At 45.3% G+C, this 25,119-nt stretch overlaps 1 protein-coding gene, 1 long non-coding RNA gene and 1 pseudogene across 3 annotated transcripts in view; all 3 read left to right on the forward strand.

Annotated features, from left to right (window-relative positions):
* Window positions 1–7,478, forward strand: part of LOC146960993 (uncharacterized) — a 50,080-nt gene extending 42,602 nt beyond the window's left edge. For both annotated transcript variants that reach the window (XR_015035314.1, XR_015035313.1), the window contains one exon: window positions 7,202–7,478. This is a non-coding gene — a long non-coding RNA (uncharacterized LOC146960993). The remainder of the gene's footprint in view (window positions 1–7,201) is intronic.
* A 5,572-nt stretch (window positions 7,479–13,050) lies between these two features.
* On the forward strand, window positions 13,051–13,509 carry LOC146960997 (metallo-beta-lactamase domain-containing protein 1-like). The gene has a single exon (XM_085771873.1). It carries the CDS (start codon window positions 13,051–13,053, stop codon window positions 13,507–13,509), a length of 459 nt encoding a protein of 152 aa, XP_085627999.1.
* A 950-nt stretch (window positions 13,510–14,459) lies between these two features.
* Window positions 14,460–22,826, forward strand: LOC146960998 (protein NYNRIN-like; annotated as a pseudogene).
* Window positions 22,827–25,119: the final 2,293 nt, after the last annotated feature.

Genomic DNA, 25,119 nt, shown 5'->3' on the forward strand with positions numbered 1-25,119 from the left:
ACCGGTGCTATATGAACTGTTTGAACTGTTGGACTGTTGAGGACTTTCTCCACGCAGGAAACATGCGGATTATTCAGCCCTTCTGTTGCTCCAAAGACTGGACTCTAACCCACTCTTCGGACCAAAGGGGGGATGTTGGGACCTCACCCACATGTTCTCAAACAAAGGACCATAAAACCAGCAGGGGACAAGGAATGCGCGACAGCAGACAACGGCCGTTAAATCACATCTAGGTGTGATTCCAGCCAGACATTCAAACTCTGGCCTCCCATTGGTCAGTACCTGGCGGAAGCCCCGGAAACCCCTGTGACGTCACCGAAGGCTTAAGTGCTGCGGCGACGCGCCGCTCCAGGCTTTTTCCCGTGTAACGAAGTACCGCAAGGAGCTCCAGCTTCGCGCAACTAGTTACTCTAAAGGGAGCACATCAAACGTTTGAACTCAAGACCTGGGCCGCCGTTAGCTTGCTGGACGAGCATACTGCCCCAAGTTTTTTCTGAACCACCTGGATCCTGGGGAAGACCTCCGAGCAATCGCCGCTCCCTCTTCCCCACCTCTGCCGCAGTCGTGAGAGCCGCCTTTCTTCACGAGACGACGTCGGACTCCGCCGTCCAGAGTTAACTCCACCGGTCCTCCTCTCTGCCACCCTTCCAGAGGACGACTCGTTTGTTCCGCTGTAGGACGCTACAGCCGCGCCGCACGCCATCAGATCGACGGATCTATCGCGTCGGCAAGCACGCTTCTATCCAAAGTAAGAGAGCTTTTGTCTGGGCAGAGACTAGAACTAGCGTGAATTTGTGTTGCATATCTTTGAGGACCGCCGCGTCCGGTTATGTTGATTATGTTGATTTTGCTGTATGCTTATTTGTTATTGTAACTAGACAGTTAGTCATGTATGAGCACAACTCTCCATATCAGCGCCAGAGAATCAGTGAGGACACCTGGGCGCTAGTTCTGTTGCCTTCACTGTAGTGCTGCATGTGGGATTGAGTTCATCTTAGACTAACGTGACCAATCGGTCCACTTTTGCCGTCGTTATCCTTTCTCTCTCTCTCTCTCCTTTCTCTCTCCCTACTAACTTACACACACGCGCACGTACGCAGATACACCACACACATACGCACACACACACACCCACACACAGATACCCACCTACCTAACACAGCGGGCCTCCTTTAGGGACCCCGCCATAAACACGAGCGTTTCGACACGAGGGTTCGTATTAGAGTGATTTGTGTGGGCGGCGTGGCTGTAGCCATTGTGTATATACCTGAGAAACACGTGGGGACAGCCACACCGTGTACCATATAACGTAGTAGAGCAAGACTGCATGGAGCCACATGTATGTTGTTGAGAACGTGAGACATTAAACTAAGTTACTTGCTATCAACACGGCCTCATCCTTGGAACACGAACATGACAGCGCGGTTAGCAGATACTTGGTGTCACGGTGCGTTGGACCATGGGTTAAAGCAGATATCAGTGGCACGGCCGTTTCGGCTAATGCTGCGTTCAAGGCAGGCTTTTGAAACCGTAAGTTACAGCTTCAAGTCACAACTACGACTTGGTAGCGTTCCAGGTAACCCGTAGCTCGTGTTTTTACCGTCCTGTTGTCTGTGAAAGTTCCCTATAACGGCCACTCGTAACTTCCGACCCGTGAACTCGTACCAGATCGAACTGGTATGACTTCACAGGAAGGAAAAACACAAAGTACGAGTTTCCTTGAACGCACCATGAGTTAGCAGCCCCCGCCCTTGTCAGGCATCAATTGGTCCTCGTGCTACGTCACCACATTCACGCGCATCCCTTGGCTGCACACACAGCCCTTCATGCCGTTCTCTCCCCTCATTGGATAACACTTGTATCCCACAAGGAAAATTTTCTCCTCGGGTTACAGCAGAGCAGAGTGACGGAGAGACTCGTGTTTAGGCTGAAATACTTCATGTAAGTGATTGCTGACGGAAAATAGGACTATTTAGGACTTATATTAACAAAAACATTCCACTGATATCTGCTTTAAATTTACGCCGGAATATCTCTTTAACAAATACACATTTTACAATAAGTAGGCTATTATTATTTTATTTTTTTACTGTAATTTTATTTGTGGACCATGGGACACTTGAAATCAAAATAGGGGTTATCTTTTCACATCTAATCAGAGGTTTAGATGTCTAATGTTTTATAGCTTTTCCATCTTTCATACCATGTAATGTTTGAATGTAGTGGAGGATTTCTATTTTAAACTCCTGAATCCTTGGTCTTAACTTAAGAAACAGCCATTATTACAGTTTCCTCCATGGCTCAGTGCTGCTCTCCAGACTGTAGGTTACAGCTCCATGGCGCCATCCTCTGGTGCAAACTTCTCACTGACACACTCAACTTCAAACTTGTGTTCTTAAATTGTTAGAGTTTTTGTTGCTTTGGGTTTGAGGCAGATCAATAATAATTGAATGAATTACACATGATGGGAAAGACACTTGCATGATCTTGAGCCCTTTACTGTGTGAATATTAAAAAAAAAAAAAAAGTGAAAAGTTGTTTTACTGGGTTGATTTCACATAAATAATACAGAAATTAGGATTTTATGATGTCATTACTGATATTTAGGATGCAATTTAACAGACAGGTTCTCATGACATTTTGGCATTTCTAACTTGTCCCTTTCTCTGAGCAGAAAAACAAAACAAAACAACAACAAAAAACCTTATACCTAACACAAATTCAGTACAGCCACTGACCAGTTGCATAAACATGATATCGCCTGTTTAAATAAGATAAATGAATGAGAATCAGGCCATTTGCCCACAGCTGTGGACATTGCATCAGTCTACCCTAATAAATACTGGATGATCAGCACACATTGACATATTTTTCTCAAATTTCCTTAACAACGTTCAGTCGCAAGTAATATTGTTATTTGTCCACTCCTAATACTACTAGCCTACTACTACTACTACTACTACTACTACTAATAGGTAGCCTAATGTCATTTCAGTAATACACAAGTGCCCCCCACCCCTCACCCATTGTTACCCTAGTAAAAAAAAAAAGAGAATTACCCAAGAAGAAAAGAAAAGCGAAAAAAAGAAAAAGAAAGGAAAAGTAATGATAAAATAAATAATCATATAAATAAAATCTAAAAAAAACCCTTCATAAATCATTTATGCATTTAACTGCATGAAAATTACACATAACATCAACACACATGTAGATTCATCAAGCAAAACAAAGAAAAACAAAAAAGAAAGAATCCACAGTAGCAAAAGTAGAGCTGTTAGTTAAAAATATTAACAGATTTTTACAAGCTAAGGTATATTGTCTCCATGCAAACACTACTTTATGGCATCTCTTACATTTTTACAAGCTATTAAGGGCCAAATGTATGGAAAGAGTAGCAATGATTTTATTTTATAGCCAATTATACACATACCCAAAGACACCAAAACCCAAACAAAATATGTTTCTATTTATTGACACAAATTAATTGAAAATAGGGGTTATCTTTTCCCATAATCAGAGGTTTTATTTAGTGATTTGTAAATGTCTAATATTTTTATAGCTTTTCCATCTTTCATACCATGTAATGTTTGAATGTAGTGGAGGATTTCTATTTTAAACTCCTGAATCCTTGGTCTTAACTTAAGTAACAGCCATTATTACAGTTTCCTCCATGGCTCAGTGCTGCTCTCCAGACTGTAGGTTACAGCTCCATGGCACCATCCTCTGGTACAAACTTCTCACTGACACACTCAACTTCAAACTGGTGTTCTTAAATTGTTAAGAGTTTTTGTTGCTTTGGGTTTGAGGCAGATAAAACAAAAAAGAATGAACTTAACTACAAATTATAGGAAAACACACTTGCATGATACTTACTTTGATTATTAAAAAAAAACAAAGAAAAACTGAAGAGAAGTACTGTTGTTGTTCTCGGATGATTTCACATAAAGAATAACAAAATGAAGATTTTATTGTATCATTACTGATATTTAGGATGTCATTTGACCCACATGTTCTCATGACATTTTTGTATTTCTAACTTGTCCCTTTCTTTAAAAACAAAACTTTTACATAACACATTGAGTGTCCAGCCACTGACCAGCTCCATAAACATGATATCACCTGTTTAAATAAGATAAATAATGATACTAATGAGAATCAGGCCATTTGCCCACAGCTGTGGACATTGCATCAGTCTACCTTCATAAATACTGGATGGTCAGTAGCAGCCACCTTCTTTCAGAGTTTGTGCTCCTGTGATCAGTGGGAGTAGCTACATCCACACTAAATCTTGTTGAGTTGATTTTCCTAGCAGGGGTTTCTAGAGGTTTTCCAATGGGGGGTCCTGTGCTGGTGGTGTTGCTCCTCTGTCTGTCTGGGACATGGGCTCAGGCAGAAAGTGGAGGAGCTGACAATGTTAGCGCTGGTATCTGGGCTGAGCTCAGAGCTCTGAGAGACATGGTGGTGGAGCAGAAGGTGGAACTGAAGTCCACCAAGGCTGAACTGAGAGGTAAAGTGGCCGTTCTTGAGAAGGAGAAATTAGGTAGGCTACAGTACGGTGCAAACGTTTTAGGCACTTATAGTTGTTTAGACTCCAAAAATTTCATATTTTAACCTTCGTCTTATGTCAGCTTTCTGCTATCATCTTTTGTGTTGGTGTCAGTTTTGACCAGAGACTTAACTTATCAGCTGTAAAATACACTAAAAACAATTGTTTATCATCCCATTTGTTTCTCAACTCTTGGTCACGTTGTTAGGCTTCCTTATCTATGAAAAGGTTGGTTTTGCATTTGTGATTTCAGTTTTGACTCTCATGATTGTTCTTATCATAACATTAATGTCATAATTTTAACCAGAGCATTTTAGAATTTTATGATTTTTGTTTGTTTGTTTTATTTTGTTTAAATATAGGATCCTGACAAGGTCAAAAGCCTTGATGCAATAAACACATTTATGTGATAACTTCATATGATATTTCAGAGATCAGCCTCAGACTGACAGCAACTGAAAACAAGGTGACAGCAACTACAGAAGAGCTGGAAGCAACGAAAACTGAACTGGAGCTCCAGAAGACAAAAGTGAAAGAACTGATGAATGGTAAGTCATAAAAATCCCATTATAAAAATCTAATAAGTGTAATTCATTAAACTATTAATTTTCATGCTTTTCTAGTCCAAGTGATAAAACTGGTTTCTAGAGTGACAACTGATCAGAAGGAAGTGAAGTTATGGGGAAAAACTGGATGAGATCCAGACGACATTTGCAGGAATAGTGATTGATAGTAGTAGTAGTAATAGTGAAGAAACAGAAGTACATGCAGTGGAGTCCAATGACTGAAGACCACATCCTAATAGATATTTTAACGACAGACTATCCTAAACAAAAATTGCATTAATCTTCGACATTTGACAACATTTGCAGGAATATTGAAAAACAAAAACAGAAGTAAATAGTGGAGTCCAATGACTGAAGACCATCCTAATACATATTTTACAGACAATCCTTCTTCTTCCCTGAAGCCCCCGGATACGGGGGCTCTCCGACAACACAACAACTTCCGCACAAGCAACAACCCTGCAGCGCACACACAGACATGCTACATATCAACAGAAAGCTGAGAATCTCCGCTAAACGCTCATATAAACCATTCGACCAACCAACACAGTTACAACACCGAGCGATCAGGGCTCTTTGCACAACTCCACTACTTCCTTAACGTAATACTGCTCCTTCATTTCCTGTCTTACATTATTGGACAACCTGATTAATCCAGGTGTGTCTGAGTAGTCACAATGGTCAGACACACCTGGATTAATCAGGTTGTCCAATAATGTAAGACAGGAAATGAAGGAGCAGTATTACGTTAAGGAAGTAGTGGAGTTGTGCAAAGAGCCCAAGCAGACACTCCACAGATTCCAAAAATACCATTTTTATCCCTCTATGACCAAGTTTCACTGATCCAGCAGCCTAATACGATAAACAACCACAAGCACATTTGGTAAAAACAACCAGAAAAGCAGTCTTACCTTGGAAAAACTCGGAGAGAAAAGTGATTCTGCAGCTATAAACGGCGTTTAGTTTGAAGGACTACAACTCCCAGCATGCAACTCTACTTCCTCCCGTGTCTGTGTGGCGTATTTCCGGCTCCGGGTGCACGGCAGCCACAGGGGGCTCCGACGCGCAACAACAGCCTGGTTTATACTGGTTCCCATTGGCTGCCAGTGCTGTCAATGAAACCAACGTGGGGCTAGCTTGATTCTACTGGCTCTTACGGTCACAACGATAGGTGAATGACCCTGATTGGTCGATCCCCTGCAGAGCTACAGCTGCGCGTCATCAGCACAGGCAGACAGGCTTTCCCTGCATCCAGACGCAGCAACAAAGTTCAAAGGAGAAATAGGCGGATTAAAAAAAAACTGTGGATTCTTGTTCAGTTAGTTTATGCAAATTGTGTGAAAATAAAGATTAAACAATGGTTTATAGGGGCAGGTGGTTCCAAGCTGTGCCAAAAATGGACATTTTGGAAAGCTCGCCTGAATATTTTGTAGTAAAATCTCAATAATTTTATTCTGCTTCAATTAATCAGAATCAACCACTGCAGAGACAATGTTCATATGTTGTACAATGATTTTATAGAGAGGTTTAGCTATCTTAGCATTATTCTAAAGGACACTTATCAAAAATATGTTTTTTTTTTTAGGCGAACATTGAATTTATTTAATCATTTACTCTTCACCAGTAACAGATATACTGATAATTACATATCTCAACAATCCTCAAAGTGTCCCCTATTCAATGACACCTAAATTATTCAAATAGACCTTGTGGTTGCAGAGATATTCTCATTTTATTATTGATATGCAATTTTCGAGCAGAGGCCTGGAAAATAGGCTCAGAAGAAATGCATTAACCAATAAAGAATTATTGACTTGAAACTTATTGTTTCAATCTTTTAATCTTGTTTTCATGTTGTGTTTACAGAAAATGTCAAGTACGCATTCACTGCTGGTTTCAGTACCAAAGGGCATATTGGACCGTACGATACTGACAAAACACTTGTCTTTGGAAGAGTACTCACCAATGTTGGTGGGGCTTATAACCCACATACAGGTAGTGTATACATCACCACATGCTTCATAACATAAACTGACAATGTTGAGTATTGGACAGTGATGATGAGATCTCTGCTTCTTTACTGTTCCAGGTATCTTCACTGCTCCAGTTAAAGGAGTCTACTACTTCAGGTTTACTGCCTACACCGAAACACCTGACACATGGTTGGCAGTCGACTTATTCCATAATAATCAGAGAGTCTTGCGTAATTTTGAGCGGGGTAACACTAATGCTGTACTTGCAAATGCAATAATTCTCCAGATGGAAAAGGGAAGTGTGGTCTATATGACTCTCTACCAAAACTCTGTGCTTTATGATTATAATGAGTATCGGAACAGTTTCAGTGGTTTCCTGCTGTATCGTCTGTGATTTTAGACAATTTGACACCTTCAAGAAAGGCCTTAAACAAACCATGTCAATGATTCATCAGAATTTGACAGTTAATTTCACTACAATGAAAAGTAATGTGTATTACTCAATAACAAGGATTATTTTGCAATATAAAGGTGTCCATTAAATTGCATTCATACTTAATGACTTCCTGTACTGTCCTTTATTATCAGAAACTATAAAACATGTATTAACTGCAATATTCTAAAAACTTAATCAACACTGAGCATTAGTGTGTGTATAAATACAGGCTCTGTCTCACACAACCCTCAACTACTAGGACACCACAGAGTTACTATGTGTGATACAGTGATACTGTTGTATTTTTCAGAAAAACCAAATATTTCTGAAAAAAGATTATCTTAAAGCAGAAGTAAGTGATATATTTGTGTTAATATAAGTCTTAAATAGTTATATCTTCCGACAGCAATCACTTACATAGAGTGTTTGGTCTGAAACACGGGTCTGTCAGTCCCTCTGCTCTGCTCTGAGCCGAGGAGAAAACATTTATCGTATCCTACAGTTTTTATCCAATGAGGAGAGAGAACGGCATGCAGGGCTGTGTGTGCAGCCAAGGGACGCCGTGAATGTGGCGACGTAGGGACGAGGACTGTTATGGTGCGTTCAAGGAAACTCGTATTTTTCCGACCGTGAAGTCATACCAGTTCAATCTGGTACGAGTTCACGGGTCGGAAGTTACGAGTGGCCGTTATAGTGACTTTCACCGGTAAAACAGGTCGGAAAAACACGAGTGGGTTGCCTGAAACGCTACAAAGTCGTAAGTTGTGACTTGAAGCTGTAATTTACGATTTCAAAAGCCTGCCTGGAACGCAGCATTAGCGAAAACGACCGGACCACTTACTTCTGCTTTAACAAATACACATTTTACAATAAGTATTTTTTTTCTGTAATTTTATTTGTGGACCATGGGACACTTGAATTGAAAATAGGGGTTATATTTTCACATAGTCCAATCAGAGGTTTAGATGTCTAATGTTTTTATAGCTTTTCCATCTTTCATACCATGTAATGTTTGAATGTAGTGGAGGATTTCTATTTTAAACTCCTGAATCCTTGGTCTTAACTTAAGTAACAGCCATTATTACAGTTTCCTCCATGGCTCAGTGCTGCTCTCCAGACTGTAGGTTACAGCTCCATGGCGCCATCCTCTGGTACAAACTTCTCACTGACACACTCAACTTCAAACTGGTGTTCTTAAATTGTTAAGAGTTTTTGTTGCTTTGGGTTTGAGGCAGATCAATTATTGTTGTTGTAAAAAATTATAATAATTGAATTAATTACAAATCATGGGAAAACACACTTGCACTAGTAGCTACATCCACACTAAATCTTGTTGAGTTGATTTTCCTAGCAGGGGTTTCTAGAGGTTTTCCAATGGGGGGTCCTGTGCTGGTGGTGTTGCTCCTCTGTCTGTCTGGGACATGGGCTCAGGCAGAAAGTGGAGGAGCTGACAATGTTAGCGCTGATATCTGGGCTGAGCTCAGAGCTCTGAGAGAAGAACTGAAGTTTACCAAGGCTGAACTTCAAACCCAGAAAGATAAAGTGGCCGTTCTTGAGAAGGAGAAATCAGGTACAGTACTGTGCAAAAGTTTTATTCGGCACTTTGTTGTTTAGATTCCAAAAATTCCACATTTTAACCTTCGTCTTGTATCAGCTTTCTGCTACCATCTGTTATGTTGGGGTCGGTTTTGACCCGTGTCTTGAATCAGATGTAAAACACATTAAAAAACAATTACTTATCATCTCATTTGTTTCTCTACTCCTGGTTACGGTTCTTATTGTTATAACCGGGTTGAAACTGACCCAACGCCACAAATGTCATAATTTTAACCAGAGCATTTTAGAATTTTGTGCAATTTTTTTGATTTGTTTTATTTTGTTTAAATAGAGGTTCCTGACAAAGTCAAGTTTCAATCTTTAAAAAGGGAATCTTGTTGCCATGTTGTGTTTTACAGAAAATGTGAAGTACGCATTCACTGCTGGTTTCTTTACCAGAGGGAAAATTGGACCATACGTCTCTGAAACAACACTTGTCTACGATAGTGTACCCACCAATGTTGGTGGGGCTTATAACCCAGATACAGGTAGCGTATACATCACCACATGCTTCATAACATAAGCTGACAATGTTGAGTATTGGACAGTGATGATGAGATCTCTGGTTCTTTACTGTTCCAGGTATCTTCACTGCTCCAGTTAAAGGAGTCTACTACTTCACGTTTACTGCCCACACCGAGATACGTGACGCACGGGTGATCCTGAACTTCTACCATAATAATGGGAAAATCCTGCAAAATTATGAACGGGCTGACAGTTCTGCTACATTTTCAAATGCATTAATTCTGCAGATGGAAAAGGGAAGTGTGGTCTATCTGACTATGTACGGAGGCTGTGTGCTTTATGACTTTGGCGTTTATCGTAACAGCTTCAGTGGTTTCCTGCTGTATCGTCTGTGATTTCAAGTCGACTACTTTGACACCTTCAAGAAAGGCCTTAAACAAACCATGTCAATGATTCATCAACATTTGACTGTTGATTTCACTACAATGTAAAGTAATGTGTATTAGTCAATCACAAGGCTGATTTTGCAATAAAAAAAGGTGTCCATTAAATTGCATTCATGGACTTGAAGACTTTGTGTACTGTCCTTTATTATTAGAAACTTTAAATGGTGTCAATAATTAGGACACCACTGAGTTACTATACACATGCGTCACATTTTCAAAGAGTGATACCTGTTAAATATTTCTGAAATAAAATGATCTCACATACAAGGACAAATACACATTTTACAATAAGTAAATCATATATGGTATTTGTTTTACTGACATTTTATTTGTGGACCATGGGCCTACAGATGAAATGAGCTCCAGAGCTAAATGTGGCATATTGACCACAAGTTGTTATAGGTTCTTGAATATGCAGAGTCCAATTACAAAATAAATGAACATAAAATGAAATGTTGTAAAATTATCTCACTATATGTCAGGTGGATGTGTAATAATAACAATACAGTAATAGCCTATATCCCCTGATATGTGGCTTATAGAAACCCTTGAATGTATGTCATATGTCTGTATGGGTATGGATATTTATATCATATCATATTGAGAGTGAAACTTATTCACACATTAAGACAATGAATGTAAATATTATTTAGCTTTAGCTTTTTGTTTTAATATTTATTTAACAGGGATGCCAGAAAATGGTAAAATGGGATGCATATAGGACATATAGCTTCAGCTAATTAGCAGTCTTTGTCTCTGGTCAGACTTTAGAAAAGAATAAAATATACTGAATACACTACTGAATATAATAATAAAAAAATCAATGATACAAATACAGTGAATAATATCAATAAGAATATTTCTGCATCTGCCAAAACTATTTAAGTTGTTCAAAAATACATCTTGTATACGGATAAAATGCATTATTTTCTATCTAGATGTTGTAAATGCACATACACTTTGTCATTATTTGACTTATGCACTAGAAACTGTCTCTAATGTGTGGACCTACTGGATGTCTCTGGTCCAGCAGGAGGCGGTGTGAGCTCCCGTCCTCAGCTCCTCCTGCAGCCTGTGGTCTGTTGTTGTTGACATGATGTTGGTATCCATTCACAACCATTATATGGACAAATACTGCTGCGCGGACCCCCCCTCCCCCTCCCCTAACTCAGAGAAGGCACGAAGGACTCTGAAAATTCTCACAGCTCTTAGTTGACATGAGGGTGAGTAGATAATGAGTTTGAAATTTGAATTTTGGGTGAATTATCCCTTTAAAACTTCAAACTTTATCTCTTTTCTTTTCTTTTAAATGTTTACTCTTGCTTTTAACTCTGTTTTTAGTGTTTGTTTGTTTTTATTCAGTTTTCATGCTTCTCTTAAAAAAAAGTTTTGTCTTTATGTAAAGCACATTGAGTTGCCTTGTTATGAAATGTGCTATATAAATAAAGATGCCTTGCTTTGCCTTGCCTTGCCTTTAGAATAGAATAAAATATACTGAATATAATTTAAAAAAAATCAATGATACAAATACAGTGAATAATATCAATAAGAATATTTTTGCATCTGCCAACACATTTAGGCCCTAAGGCCGTATGTAAAGCACATTGAGTTGCCTTGGTATGAAATGCGCTATGTAAATAAAGATGCCTTGCCTTGCCTTGCCTAAATACACATACACTTTGTCATTATTTGACTTATGTTATGTAGCTGCTACTAGAAACTGTCTCTAATGTGTGGACCTACTGGATGTCTCCGGTCCAGCAGGAGGCGGTGTGAGCTCCGGTCCTCAGCCCGTCCTTACATCTTTAAGTATTTTTAGATTATGTAAGCGTATTAAAAATCATACAGTCATAGTTGGAGATTATCTTCATGAAAATATGAATATTTTAAATGTGGATACAAGCACCAGAATTGGGTGTTTTATCCCTCTGGACTGGAGCCATGAATGAAATCAAATATTTGATTGATGAATTTGAAATTAATTTGTGCATTTTCTCTATATATTGTAACTGCAACAACAGTTCTGTAAGAAACAACTAGTCTGGTTATTTACTTCTCTTAAAAAAATAAAAAATAGAAAATAAAAAGAAGCTTGCTAGGCTAACTCACTAATTGGGTACTAGTTGAGTACTCACTAGTTAGCGTAGCTGAGCTCTTTTAAAGCAGAAGTAAGCGATCCGGTCGTTTTGGCTAATGCTGCGTTCCAGGCAGGCTTTTGAAACCGTAAATTACAGCTTCAAGTCACGACTTACGACTTTGTAGCGTTCCAGGCAACCCACTCGTGTTTTTCCGACCTGTTTTACCTGTGAAAGTCACTATAACGGCCACTCGTAACTTCCGACCCGTGAAGTCGTACCAAAACATGAGTTACGAGTTGCCTTGAACGCACCATAACTTCTTGTCAGCCGATGGAGTTAGCAGCCCCTGCCCTCGTCATGGATCTATTGGTCCTCGTCCCTACGTCACCACTTTCACGGCGTCCCTTGGCTGCACACACAGCCCTGCATGCCGTTCTCTCTCCTCATTGGATAAAACTTGTAGGATACGAGAAAAGTTTTCTCCTCGGCTCAGAGCAGAGCAGAGTGACTGACAGACCCGTGTTTCGGTCCAAACACTCTATGTAAGTGATTGCTGTCGGAAGATATAACTATTTAAGACTTAAATTAACACAAAAATATCGCTTAGCCTACTTCTGCTTTAAGAACTTAAAACTGTATCTATTTTCTTTTATTTTACATTTTTACTCTTGCTTTTAACTCTGTTTTTAGTGTTTGTTTTATTCTGTTTTCATGCTCCTCTCTTTGTCTTTATGTAAAGCACATTGAGTTGCCTTGTTATGAAATGCGCTATATAAATAAAGATGCCTTGCCTAAATACACATAAACTTTCTGTCATTATTTGACTTCTGTACTGGATGTCTCCGGTCCAGCAGGAGGCGGTGTGAGCTCCGGTCCTCAGCTCCTCCTGCAGCCTGATAAAGCAGCATGTGGACTGTTGTTGACATCCATAGATCTACATCATGATGAGGACAGACAGCGAAGATGTCTCGGATCCCCCGGTCCGGCTGGTCCCGCTGTCAGAGACCCAGCTGGACTTCCCCGGTGACCCGTACTCCGTGTGCGTCCTGAAGCCCGGCTACTGCGAGGAGCCGCTGGCGGACGGAGCGTTCCGAGCCGACGGGACCATCACCCTGGTCACCGGGCCCAGGACCGTGCTGGTGGACACCGGGGGACCGTGGGACCGGGACTTCCTCCTCGCGGCGCTGAGGGAGCGCGGGCTGAAGCCGCGGGACGTGGACGTGGTCGTGGGGACTCACGGACACTCGGACCACATCGGCAACGTGGGTCTTTTCCCGGAAGCGCTGCTGGTCGTGGGGTTTGACATCTGCGAGGGAGACCGGTACCGACCCAACGGGCTGGCGCGAGGAGACGGTTACCTCATCGATGAGCACGTAGGTGTCGTCGTTCTGTTGTCATGGTGATCACTTAGAGATAAAGTTAGTGTTGTTGCCAAGAGAGAGTCCAGATCGAGACCAATGTAAAACCATTTTCACCAACACATCCAGTAGCCTACTAGTCCTCATAATAATAATCATATGGCTTTATATTTACATTATTCCCCAGCTAAAAAGAAAATATTGACTTAATTGATCTGCTGCGGGGGCTGGCAGAGTACTCACTTGGGTACGACTCAGATGCTCCGGCTTATGGTCAAAGATCCAATTGGACCCGCACTCAGGAATATGACCTTGAACCATATAAGCCAACCCGATCAGGTAAGCAAACCGCGCTAGACACACGACGGTGGGAGGATTCCCAGCAATGGGAACCATTCACTCCAAACTACACCACTGCCGCAGATCGGAGGAAATTTGGGCCCACTGCGTTGCCTGAGCCGTACCCTGGGGACTACCAATACAGTAGCACCCAGAGATACGCAGCTCCGGTCAACGCAGGAGCTGTGGTGAGCAGCTACCAACAGCCACCAACACTTTTCTATGAGGACTCAGGAGTCCCCCAATACAGCGGTGCCCCCCCCTCTGCACGCATTCGTACTGCTCAGCGCTTTGACGACCCAGTCTCGTCATCACAATGGAGAGAATATCATACTCCGACCCATCGAAATACTCGTGCTTCTGATCCTCGCGATTCTAGCCGTCCTCAGGCCGTTTCTTTCCGACGGTATAGAGATGACCGAGACGTCACCTCAGAAGACTCGGACGACGGCGTCTCAAAAGAACGAGGCCTGAGGACCCGTCAACTTGAATCCCTTGCTAGAGATGTCGAGCGTTTTGACCCGGGAAACCCAGAGGCTAGTGTTGATGACTACCTCCGGGAGGTCGAACGCTGCTTGCTAGATCTCCCTCGCCCCTCCACGCGGGAGAAGCTTAAGCTCATCTGGAAAACCTCATCCAGGAGCGTCCATGTGTTCATGGAATCTCTTCCCCCTGACACCAGGGATACTTACTCGGCTCTTGCCAAGCTCTGAGGGAAGAATACTCCCTCTACAATGATCCTACCGCCGCCGCCATGGGCGCCTACGCAGTCACCCAGAAGAAGACAGAACCACCGAGGGAATACTATCGGCGCCTGCAGGTAGCCTTCTTCCAGGGCCGCCACGCACCTGGGTTAGAGGAAGACCAAGCTTTCAAGTCCCTATTTGTCCGTAATCTCCACGAACTGGTAAGGTACGACGTCTCACTGATGTACCGGACCCACAATCCCCCTATGAAAGAAATCCGCAAACATGCGCAAATGGTGTGGGAATTGCGCCAGGAGACAGGTAAGAAACCCGGGGGTGAAGCCAGAGTCCTGGGAATCCAGGCGTCAGAGGATACAGACTTAACCCTTGAGGGCAGTGAAACCCCTCGGGATAGAGCCACCAACCAAGCAGCATCAGATGGCCGCCAGCACCCGAACCAAGGGGGCGGCCGGCAAAACTATAGGAACGATAGGTCAGGTAAGCCAAACCCACGCAACTTCCCCCAGCAAAGGGGGGGGTTCAACAGAAACAACAAACGAGGAGGTAAGTATAACGGTAGGCACCAAGGTCACCAAGGTCACCAAGGTTACCAAGGTTACCAACGTAATGAGCATCCAGGGTCGGAGATAGCCGAACTCATACAGGCCGTCACTGAAGTAGTGAAGAAGTTCCCTAGCCAAGTGGTAGCTGACCCTCCGCAGGGACCAGCCACAGAACCCTCATCAGCATGACTAAGCCGGGAAAAACCCCCCGCCGCTCAAGAAGTCTACTTCGTGAGCTGGGGGAGGGGACCGGGGGAATCACAGGGATTCCCCAAGATGACCTCCTCCCAACACGCTAACACACCATTCTTGACCTTCTTGGGTGATTTAGTGCGTAAGGGCAACGCCCGGCGCATCTACACCTCAGTTACAGTGGGAGGATGTGTCAAGGCCCTTGCCCTGCTTGACTCCGGGTCAGAGATCAGTCTGATGAACACCCGCATGTTTTCAGAGGTCACCGGAGCTATGCTTTCCCTTGGTAAGCCGCTTCAAATAGAGGCTTGCAACATCAGCATCACGAGCTACACACAGGACCAATCACCGATCACCCAACGTGCCTGGGTTAACATCACCTTTCAGGGGATGTCCCTCATACACCCTGTCTATGTCACCACCATAGATACAGAACCACTGCTTCTTGGTCAGGACCTGCTGGATAGGCTGGCCCCTCTCATCGACTGTCATCGCGGGCACATTTGGGCTCAGATAAGCAGCCCAAAGGCGCATAGCCAAGGAGATGGTCCGTCCACTCCTGGCCCCACGGTCTCTACCATTGAGTCCAAGGCTCCCTTGCCAGCTTTCACATCTCCTCCTGAGCCCGGGTTAAGCTCCGACGGTCCCACGCTCCCCGGTGACCCACAGCTACCAACCACTGGGAATACGAACTTGTTTGAGGGACATGAGTCATTCCTCTGCTCGCTGGAAAACGCGAACCCCTCACTATACAGTCCACACGTCGTCGGAGACGTGTACCTCAATGAAACTCTAGTCCCACAGGCGTTGGTAGCCCTTTGGTCAGAAAAGACCGCAATCCACCAAGATTTGTTTAGAACCTTGTGCCAACAAGACCCGGCCCCAACTTTCATACAACGCAGCCATCGCTTGTTATCTGCAGAGTCCCCGCAGACCCTAATCAAAGCTACCGGTGTATGTGCTCTTTCAATACAGATTAGAAAGAAAAAGGTGGTACACTACTTGAGTGTGGTCCCCGAACTCCAAGTCCCCTGCATCATAGGGGCGGATCTTCTTGTCAGGCTGGGCGTCCAGCTGGATACCATCAACCAGGTCCTGTGGTCCAGGGCAAGTGTTGAGAATCTCCCCCTCATACCAGATGCGGCACACATGGCATCTGGCCAAACCATTCCCCAAGCATGTCAAGTTGCCAGCGAAGTAAGCATAACCATACCAGAACGAACAACGGGTTTCCCCGTCCGTCTGGCACTCCTTAAAGGCCAAAAGATCTCGGCCCAACAAGCTTTCTTCCAACCCTTGTCTTACTTCCAGGAACTCAACTTGACAGTCTGCGGTAACCCCCTCCTTGAACTACAGAATCGGTCGGCATATCTCCTGGTCCAAAACTTGACCCAGGTCCCCATCTCCATCAAAGCAGGACAGCGCCTGGGTATCTTGATAGACAGCTCATTTCACGACTTTGAGCTGACAGTGCCTGTCATAGGTAACCTCCCCCCATCTTTGATCAAGGACGGTGGATTGGACGACGTCCTGTTCTCCTTCCCACACAAAATGATCGCTTGTCATGATATCCTTGGACAGAAATCCATCTGTGGTGCTACTCTGAACAACGAGGGAGACATGCTAGTACATGCTCTCACTGCCCAACCAGTCAACACAGACACGGCGGTTGACACGGCTGTACCCACACCAGGGGAACCCTATCCCGGCTTTGAAGCCGAGATTGATAAGCAGCTTGCAAAAGCAGATGCTCTCACAACCCAAGAGCAGCAAGACGCCCTTAAGGCTCATTTATGCTCCACGTACGGACGTAATTGTATGCGTCCGTTTCAAACGTTGTTACCGTCACTGCTCACATACTTCCATGCGTCCTTAACGTTGGCATGGATGTTATCCAACACATCCACTAGGGGGCAGCTCAGAGTCAAAAGTTTATGACATGGCGACTACGGAGGAGATCTTGATAATGTACATAATAAAAGAAGAAAACGGACTCGTTATGTGATGCGGTGGTCGGTAAGGCCGTTAAATTAATCACAGCTGGAGGAGGAGAATTTTTTTTCTCTCATTCAGCTGTCGTGTCTTCTTCTTCTTCTGTCTCACACTGGCATAGGCTCCGTATCAGGTCGTGACAGCAACAGCGCCCCCACGGTTTCCGGTGGTACTGCTCCGTTTGGTGCGTATCCGTAAGCTTTGTGGAAACGGACGAAAAACGGACGAAATGAACGCAGAGTACGGACGAAAGGCTCCGTCCGTATCCGTATGCGTATTTAACGTTGAGCATAAATGGGCCTTTAGGGAACTCTTCCGCGAATTCCAATCAATCTTTTCAAGGGACTCACTTGATTGTGGGGTTACCAACCTCCATACGGTACGCATTCCCACTGACCCAAAGGCACCACCTACCTTTGTGCGTCAGTATCGAATCCCACTGGCTGCCTACGAGTCCATACAGGAAATCCTGGACCAACTGCTTGAGAAGAAAATTATCAGGGAGTGCAACTCAACCTACAACTCACCTATCTGGCCAGTCTTGAAACCAACAGGTAAGTGGCGTCTCACCATCGATTACCGACCGTTAAACAAGCAGGTCCCACTTTCACGCTGGCCCATGATCCACTTGGATCAGGAACTGGCTAAAGTGAAAGGAGCTCACTTCTTCTCCACAGTGGATGTGTCCAATGGGTTCTGGACCATGAAAGTAGATCCGGCCGACCAGTACAAGCTAGCCTTCTCCTTTTGTAACCGCCAATACACCTGGAACCGATGCCCATTCGGTTACTCGAACTCACCAGCAGAGTTCAATATCTTCCTCCACAAGGCCATGAGCGACGCGGCAGCTCGTGGAAACCTTATCTACGTGGACGACATCCTCATGAGGAGTCGCACTTTCGAAGAACACTTGGCCGAAGTTCGGCATGTGCTCCAGCAACTGTCGGCCGCAGGAGCCAAGCTGGCGCTCGCGAAAGGCCAGTGGTGTCGTACCAAAGTTGAGTACGTCGGACTCACGGTCGGCACTGATGGCATTGAGCCTCAAGCAGCACGTATCCGTGCTATTCAAGACATCACCGCACCGACTAATGTGTCGGAGCTTAGAAGCTTCCTAGGGGTCTGCAACTACTCACGACAGTTCATTGAAGACTATGCTGAGATGGCAAGACCCCTCACAGAACTGCTCCGCAAGGAGGAGCCCTTTCGATGGGATTCCTGCCAAGAGCAATCCTTTCGCCTCATGAAAGAGAAGCTTTGCACAGCACCTTGTCTGGCCTACCCAGACAAAGACAAAGAGTTCTACCTTGAGGCAAGCTTCTCCCCCCAGTCTCTCAGCGCCGCCCTAGCACAGAAATATGACGCAGACAGGCGAGTTGTCGCCTACGCCAGTCGTCCCCTAAGCAGCGTCGAGGTAAAGTTCTCTGACTGTGAAAAAGCTCTCCTTGCCACAGTGTGGGCAGTGGAGCATTTCCGTAGCTACATCGGAGGCCAGAAGGTAATAATCGAAACTTGTCACCAACCAGTCACTTTCCTTAATAGTCAACGACTTAGAGAAGGACGCGTGTCAAACAGCCGCATTGCCTCTTGGATGATGGCCCTACAGGGGTACGACGTAGAGGTAAAGTATGCGCAGAGTTTTAAAATGCCCCTGGGACGGGGTATCGCTGAATGTCAGCATTGTGACTGTGAAAGCCAGCCAAGTTTCCAGTCCCTCCTGACCCCAACACAGACGCTCCCTTCCAACCATCACTACTACGATGAGAATGTCTGCCAAGGCATGATAGAAGTTTTCATTGATGGCTGTTCCTTCCACCACGAAAGCCAGCTCAGAGCTGGGGTGGGCGTTGTCTGGCCCGAATCAACAGTTGACTCACCAAATCATCTCCAGCTCGGCGCCAAAACCAGCCAGTATGCCGAGGTGGCAGCAGTGCTCATTGTGCTCCAGCAAGCTGCCGAAGGCTCGATACTGCAACTTGTGATCTGCTCCGACTCAAATTACGCCCGCCATAGTTTCGTCTCCCACTTCCCTTTGTGGAAGGCAAAGGGGATGAAAAACGCTCGTAACAAAGACGTCAAACACTCAGAACTATTCTTGGCGACCGATCAACTGGTAACAGAGAAGGGGATGGTGGTGTATTGGAGAAAGGTCAAAGGTCACTCTCAAATAGCGGGCCCCGACAAAATTGGTAACGATGAAGCAGACCGCCTAGCGAAGCTAGGAGCAGAACAGGGTACACCTTGGGAGTTCCAGGACAACTGGCTACCCCCTTCAAAGCCTTATGTGGTGAACGCTATCACCCGTCAACAAGCAAAAACACAGCAGAAGGAACCTTGTCAGGAGAGCCAGACTGTGTTCCTGAGCCAAAAGCTAGAGGACTCAGACCTGGTCACCATGCAAGAACAGGATTCCACCTTGAAAGTCATCAGAAAACTTGTGGCCAGCCCTCCTCCAGATGGGGTGCCGAAAGCACCAAAGGGGGAGTCAAAGGAACTACAAGGTTTTTACCGAGAACTGCCAAACTTGAGGCTTGAAAAGGGTTTGTTGGTCTACACCAGTAAAGGTCAGGGACCTGTCCGTTGGGTAGTCCCGACGGACCACAGGGGAGTCATGCTGGCCCATGCCCATGACTGCCCTGTGGGCGGTCATCGTGGCTCAAAGGCCGCTCTTCAAACCCTCCGAGAGGTGGTATATTGGCCTGCAATGGCCCAAGATACCACACTTTATGTCCAGAGCTGCCTGATCTGCTGTCAATTCCAACCTTCTCGGCCCATAAACCGAGCCCCCCTCCAAAAGAAAGGGGTCACTTTCCCATGGTCCCACCTTCAAGTGGATTGGATTGGGCCTGTCCCGAAATCCTCACGGGGTAATAAATACCTTCTCACCGTTACTTGTTCGTTCACCAAATGGGTTGAGTGCCTTCCCGCTCCCAACGACACCGCCGTCACGACCGCAGTTCTTCTGCTGAACCATGTGTTCAGCCGCTGGGGTCTCCCTCTTTCAGTCGATTCAGACAGAGGTACCCATTTCACGCCCAGTGTCATGACTGCCCTGTACGATATGCTGGGAGTTGAGGTAAAATTCCATGTGGCCTACCACCCCCAATCATCCGGACAGGTGGAAAGGGCCAACCGCACCATCACTCACATGCTCAGGAAGTATGTTGGTAGTGGTGGCAAGGACTGGGACATAAAACTCCCTCTAGTGCTCATGGCCATTAGGTCCACCCCTCATCGTTCCACAGGGGTCACCCCCTTTGAGATGATGACTGGGCGAGAGATGACCTTGCCACTTCACCTCCTATACCATCCTGAGGATGTCAGTGTCGCTACCGCCTACACAGCTCACCAGTATGTGACTGACTTGAAGGAACACCTTCAAACTACTTTCTCCTGGGCCCAAAAGAATTTGGAATCCAGTGCAAAGGGGGCCAAAGCCTATTACGACCGAACCGCGTCCCACCGAGAGTACGAGGTCGGTAATAAGGTATTCTACTTCAAGTTTGCACAGCCGACCGGCGTCTCCAAAAAGTTTCTTCCACACTGGTCGGGCCCGTACGAGATTGTGCACAAGCTATCCCCGGTGGCCTATCAGATCAAGGTCCCGAAGCCTAGGCAGCCCCCCACTTACAAGTGGGTCCACGCGAATCAGATCAAGCCATCTCGACCAGCCACTGACCTAAAACAAAAGACTCCTCCTGAACCTGACGAGGGGGAGGAGCCCTAGTTTCAGAAATGGGATTCCCGCTAGGGTAGAATAATTGCATGCAGCTCACCCCCACGCATGCACTAACCCTACCAACACGCCCCTCTCGTATAGTAACCATAACCCTAATCTGTTTTCAGGATGAACCTTCTTTGGGTCTTGAGTGGACTCGTCAGCATGCAAGTTCTGCTTGCAATTGAGATGGTTGACCCCGGGCCCCCAACCGGCATCGTACTGCAGGGGTCACCAGGACTCCTTCTCACCCACTGTAGTCTCATCACCCATCGTGTCTATGTGCGCTTAGATCCTTGGGACGCGTACCGTAACCACATACGCCTCCCCCTGAAGATAACAGAGGGTAGACTCAGCAGGACTCAGATCCACAACACCATAGAACATGCAGAACAAGCAACGGCCCATATTCTGGAACAGTTGGACAAATTCTTGGTAACGGAAAAAGATCTGAGTGAAAAGAAGCGACCAAAACGATTTCTTGGGGCTCTGCTCTCTGCAGCGGCAGGAATCGGCTCCCTGTTTTCCATTGGTCTCTCGGCCGCCAACTCAGTCAGCCTGGGAACACTCCGAAGACATGTGAGTGAACTCGAGGAAGAAATGCCTGAGATTCAAGAGAAGCTCGGCCGCCAACAGGGACAACTGCAAGGTATGGGGAAAACCCTTCAGGGGACTATAGTGAAAGTCAACCTGCACTCAGCTCTACTTAACAACACTTGGCATGCGTTAGATGCGCTAACAACCATCGTCCAGGATGATATAACCCATGTACGCATAGTCAGAGATTTTATGCAAGACCTCCTCAGAGAGATTAGCTCCTCCATAAATAGCCTTAGTGCAGGCAGAATCCCGCCCTACTTGGTCCCGCTGACCACGGTAGAGCAGATTCTTAGGGCTGCCAGTACCACAACCGTGCAGCCCTCCCAAGTACACCTGGCGTATAACCTTGGCAGTGCTATCCCAATCTCAGTCAACCCACAGAGCTTAGAGTTGGGGTTCATTTTAAACTTACCAGTCATTGAGCAGCAGAACATCTACAGATTGAAATCAGTTTTGAATGTTGGGTTCTGGGAAAGAGATACACATGTACACCTTAACACACCACCAATTATTGCCTATCACGATGACAATCCATCACTGTACCTTGTCCCCAATCTAAACATGTGCACAAAAATGAAGGACATCCACTGGGTTTGCCCTAGCAACCCTTTTATCAGAGATGTCACCAACTACCTGTGTGGGCTCAGACCCGACGCCCCGGAGCAAAAGTGTCAAGGCAGCATGTCTACCAGAGACAATGGTGCCGAAACTAGAGTAGAGAGAGCCGGTAATAAATGGCTCATCAGTACACCTGCCTCCCAGGTGGTGGTCTCTTATGACCGTCACAATACGGCCACTAAGTTAACTCTGCCAAACCAAACAGTATTCCTAACTGTCCCAGAGGGAGCCACAGTACACATTGACGATATAATTCTCCATCATCTCAGTCCAGACAGATACGACACTGAAATTGAAATCATGGATGCATTTGTCGGACACAATTTGACCATCGGTGACATCCTCCAACATGAGCTACTGACCGAAGGCACCAAACTGATAAAATTCAACTTAAAACCTGAAGGGCTCACGGCCATGTTGCCTAAGCATTTGCCTGGGCGATCTTACCAAGATCACCCAATCAGTATGGTGGCTTTGGTGCTTCTGCTTAGTGGGTGGATTATCACCGCGGTGATCGCACACATCATGTACAAATACATCCAGAAGCTACAGGCCAGATTAGATTCTATTCTAGTGGTGTCACCTCGCTTTACCAACCACACCCTAAATACACCACTGGCCAACCCAACCCCAAGGGGTGAAGGAGAAGCCTACTAACCCTTTCATTAACAAACATTCTCTATTCTCCTCTTTTCAATTCTTAGATGTGTTTGTTTTGTGTTCTTTCATTTTCATTTTTTTTTTTTTTTCTTACTGTTATTACATGATAGAAGTGATGATGTGTTGTAGCATGTGATAGCATAGTGTTATTAGTTAAGACGTCCTGCCCAGACGAGCCTCTGCATAAATGCCCAGACACTAGCCTCTTGACCGGTGCTATATGAACTGTTTGAACTGTTGGACTGTTGAGGACTTTCTCCACGCAGGAAACATGCGGATTATTCAGCCCTTCTGTTGCTCCAAAGACTGGACTCTAACCCACTCTTCGGACCAAAGGGGGGATGTTGGGACCTCACCCACATGTTCTCAAACAAAGGACCATAAAACCAGCAGGGGACAAGGAATGCGCGACAGCAGACAACGGCCGTTAAATCACATCTAGGTGTGATTCCAGCCAGACGTTCAAACTCTGGCCTCCCATTGGTCAGTACCTGGCGGAAGCCCCGGAAACCCCTGTGACGTCACCGAAGGCTTAAGTGCTGCGGCGACGCGCCGCTCCAGGCTTTTTCCCGTGTAACGAAGTACCGCAAGGAGCTCCAGCTTCGCGCAACTAGTTACTCTAAAGGGAGCACATCAAACGTTTGAACTCAAGACCTGGGCCGCCGTTAGCTTGCTGGACGAGCATACTGCCCCAAGTTTTTTCTGAACCACCTGGATCCTGGGGAAGACCTCCGAGCAATCGCCGCTCCCTCTTCCCCACCTCTGCCGCAGTCGTGAGAGCCGCCTTTCTTCACGAGACGACGTCGGACTCCGCCGTCCAGAGTTAACTCCACCGGTCCTCCTCTCTGCCACCCTTCCAGAGGACGACTCGTTTGTTCCGCTGTAGGACGCTACAGCCGCGCCGCACGCCATCAGATCGACGGATCTATCGCGTCGGCAAGCACGCTTCTATCCAAAGTAAGAGAGCTTTTGTCTGGGCAGAGACTAGAACTAGCGTGAATTTGTGTTGCATATCTTTGAGGACCGCCGCGTCCGGTTATGTTGATTATGTTGATTTTGCTGTATGCTTATTTGTTATTGTAACTAGACAGTTAGTCACGTATGAGCACAACTCTCCATATCAGCGCCAGAGAATCAGTGAGGACACCTGGGCGCTAGTTCTGTTGCCTTCACTGTAGTGCTGCATGTGGGATTGAGTTCATCTTAGACTAACGTGACCAATCGGTCCACTTTTGCCGTCGTTATCCTTTCTCTCTCTCTCTCTCCTTTCTCTCTCCCTACTAACTTACACACACGCGCACGTACGCAGATACACCACACACATACGCACACACACACACCCACACACAGATACCCACCTACCTAACACAGCGGGCCTCCTTTAGGGACCCCGCCATAAACACGAGCGTTTCGACACGAGGGTTCGTATTAGAGTGATTTGTGTGGGCGGCGTGGCTGTAGCCATTGTGTATATACCTGAGAAACACGTGGGGACAGCCACACCGTGTCCATTGTCTCACTCAAACGAGCGCGCCACTCGCGACGCCATCCGACGTCACTCGACGCCTCCCCCCTCTTCCTCTTAGGCCACACACACACACACACACACGCCCACATACATATACACACACACATACACACACACACCTAGACCGCACTCACACACACACACCTAGCCTACACACACGCATAGCCTACACACACACATCCATACACCTACCATATGCGCCTCCTAAGCCATTGAAAGTGTATATCTGCTGGATTGTGTATTCCTCTGAATTCCTATAACTTGAGTGTGTCCCTCTTAGGCTATACCACACATACATGCACACACACGCCCATAGCCTACACATACGCATAAGCCTATACATACGCATAGCCTACACACACATACACATACACACACACATACACATACACACACATACACCCACCATATGCTCATTCTAAGTTATTTAGAGTGTATGTCTGGACTGTTTATTGATCTGAATTCCTGTGACTTTGGTGTGTACTATCTATGATTTTCTTTTAATAAATACCCTTGAACTAAAGTAGTTGTTCTGTGGTTGTTTGTGTGCATTCTATTGTGACGCTAAAGCTGGTTATCAGGGTTTGTGCTCGACTTCACGCCTTCATATTTAATTTATTTTTCTACTCCATAAGAGAATTCTATAATCGAGACTAATTGTTTGGTCATTGATCCCTGATTTCAGGGTGGTGCCCCGCAGTTATATTATTAATTAATTCACTTTAATTAATAACATAACTATTCTTCCTTCTAGTAATTATT

Source organism: Trachurus japonicus, unplaced genomic scaffold (genome assembly GCF_045865225.1).
Source record: "Trachurus japonicus isolate A0001 unplaced genomic scaffold, Traja_1.0 AP029687.1".
In the NCBI taxonomy this organism is placed as follows: domain Eukaryota; kingdom Metazoa; phylum Chordata; class Actinopteri; order Carangiformes; family Carangidae; genus Trachurus; species Trachurus japonicus.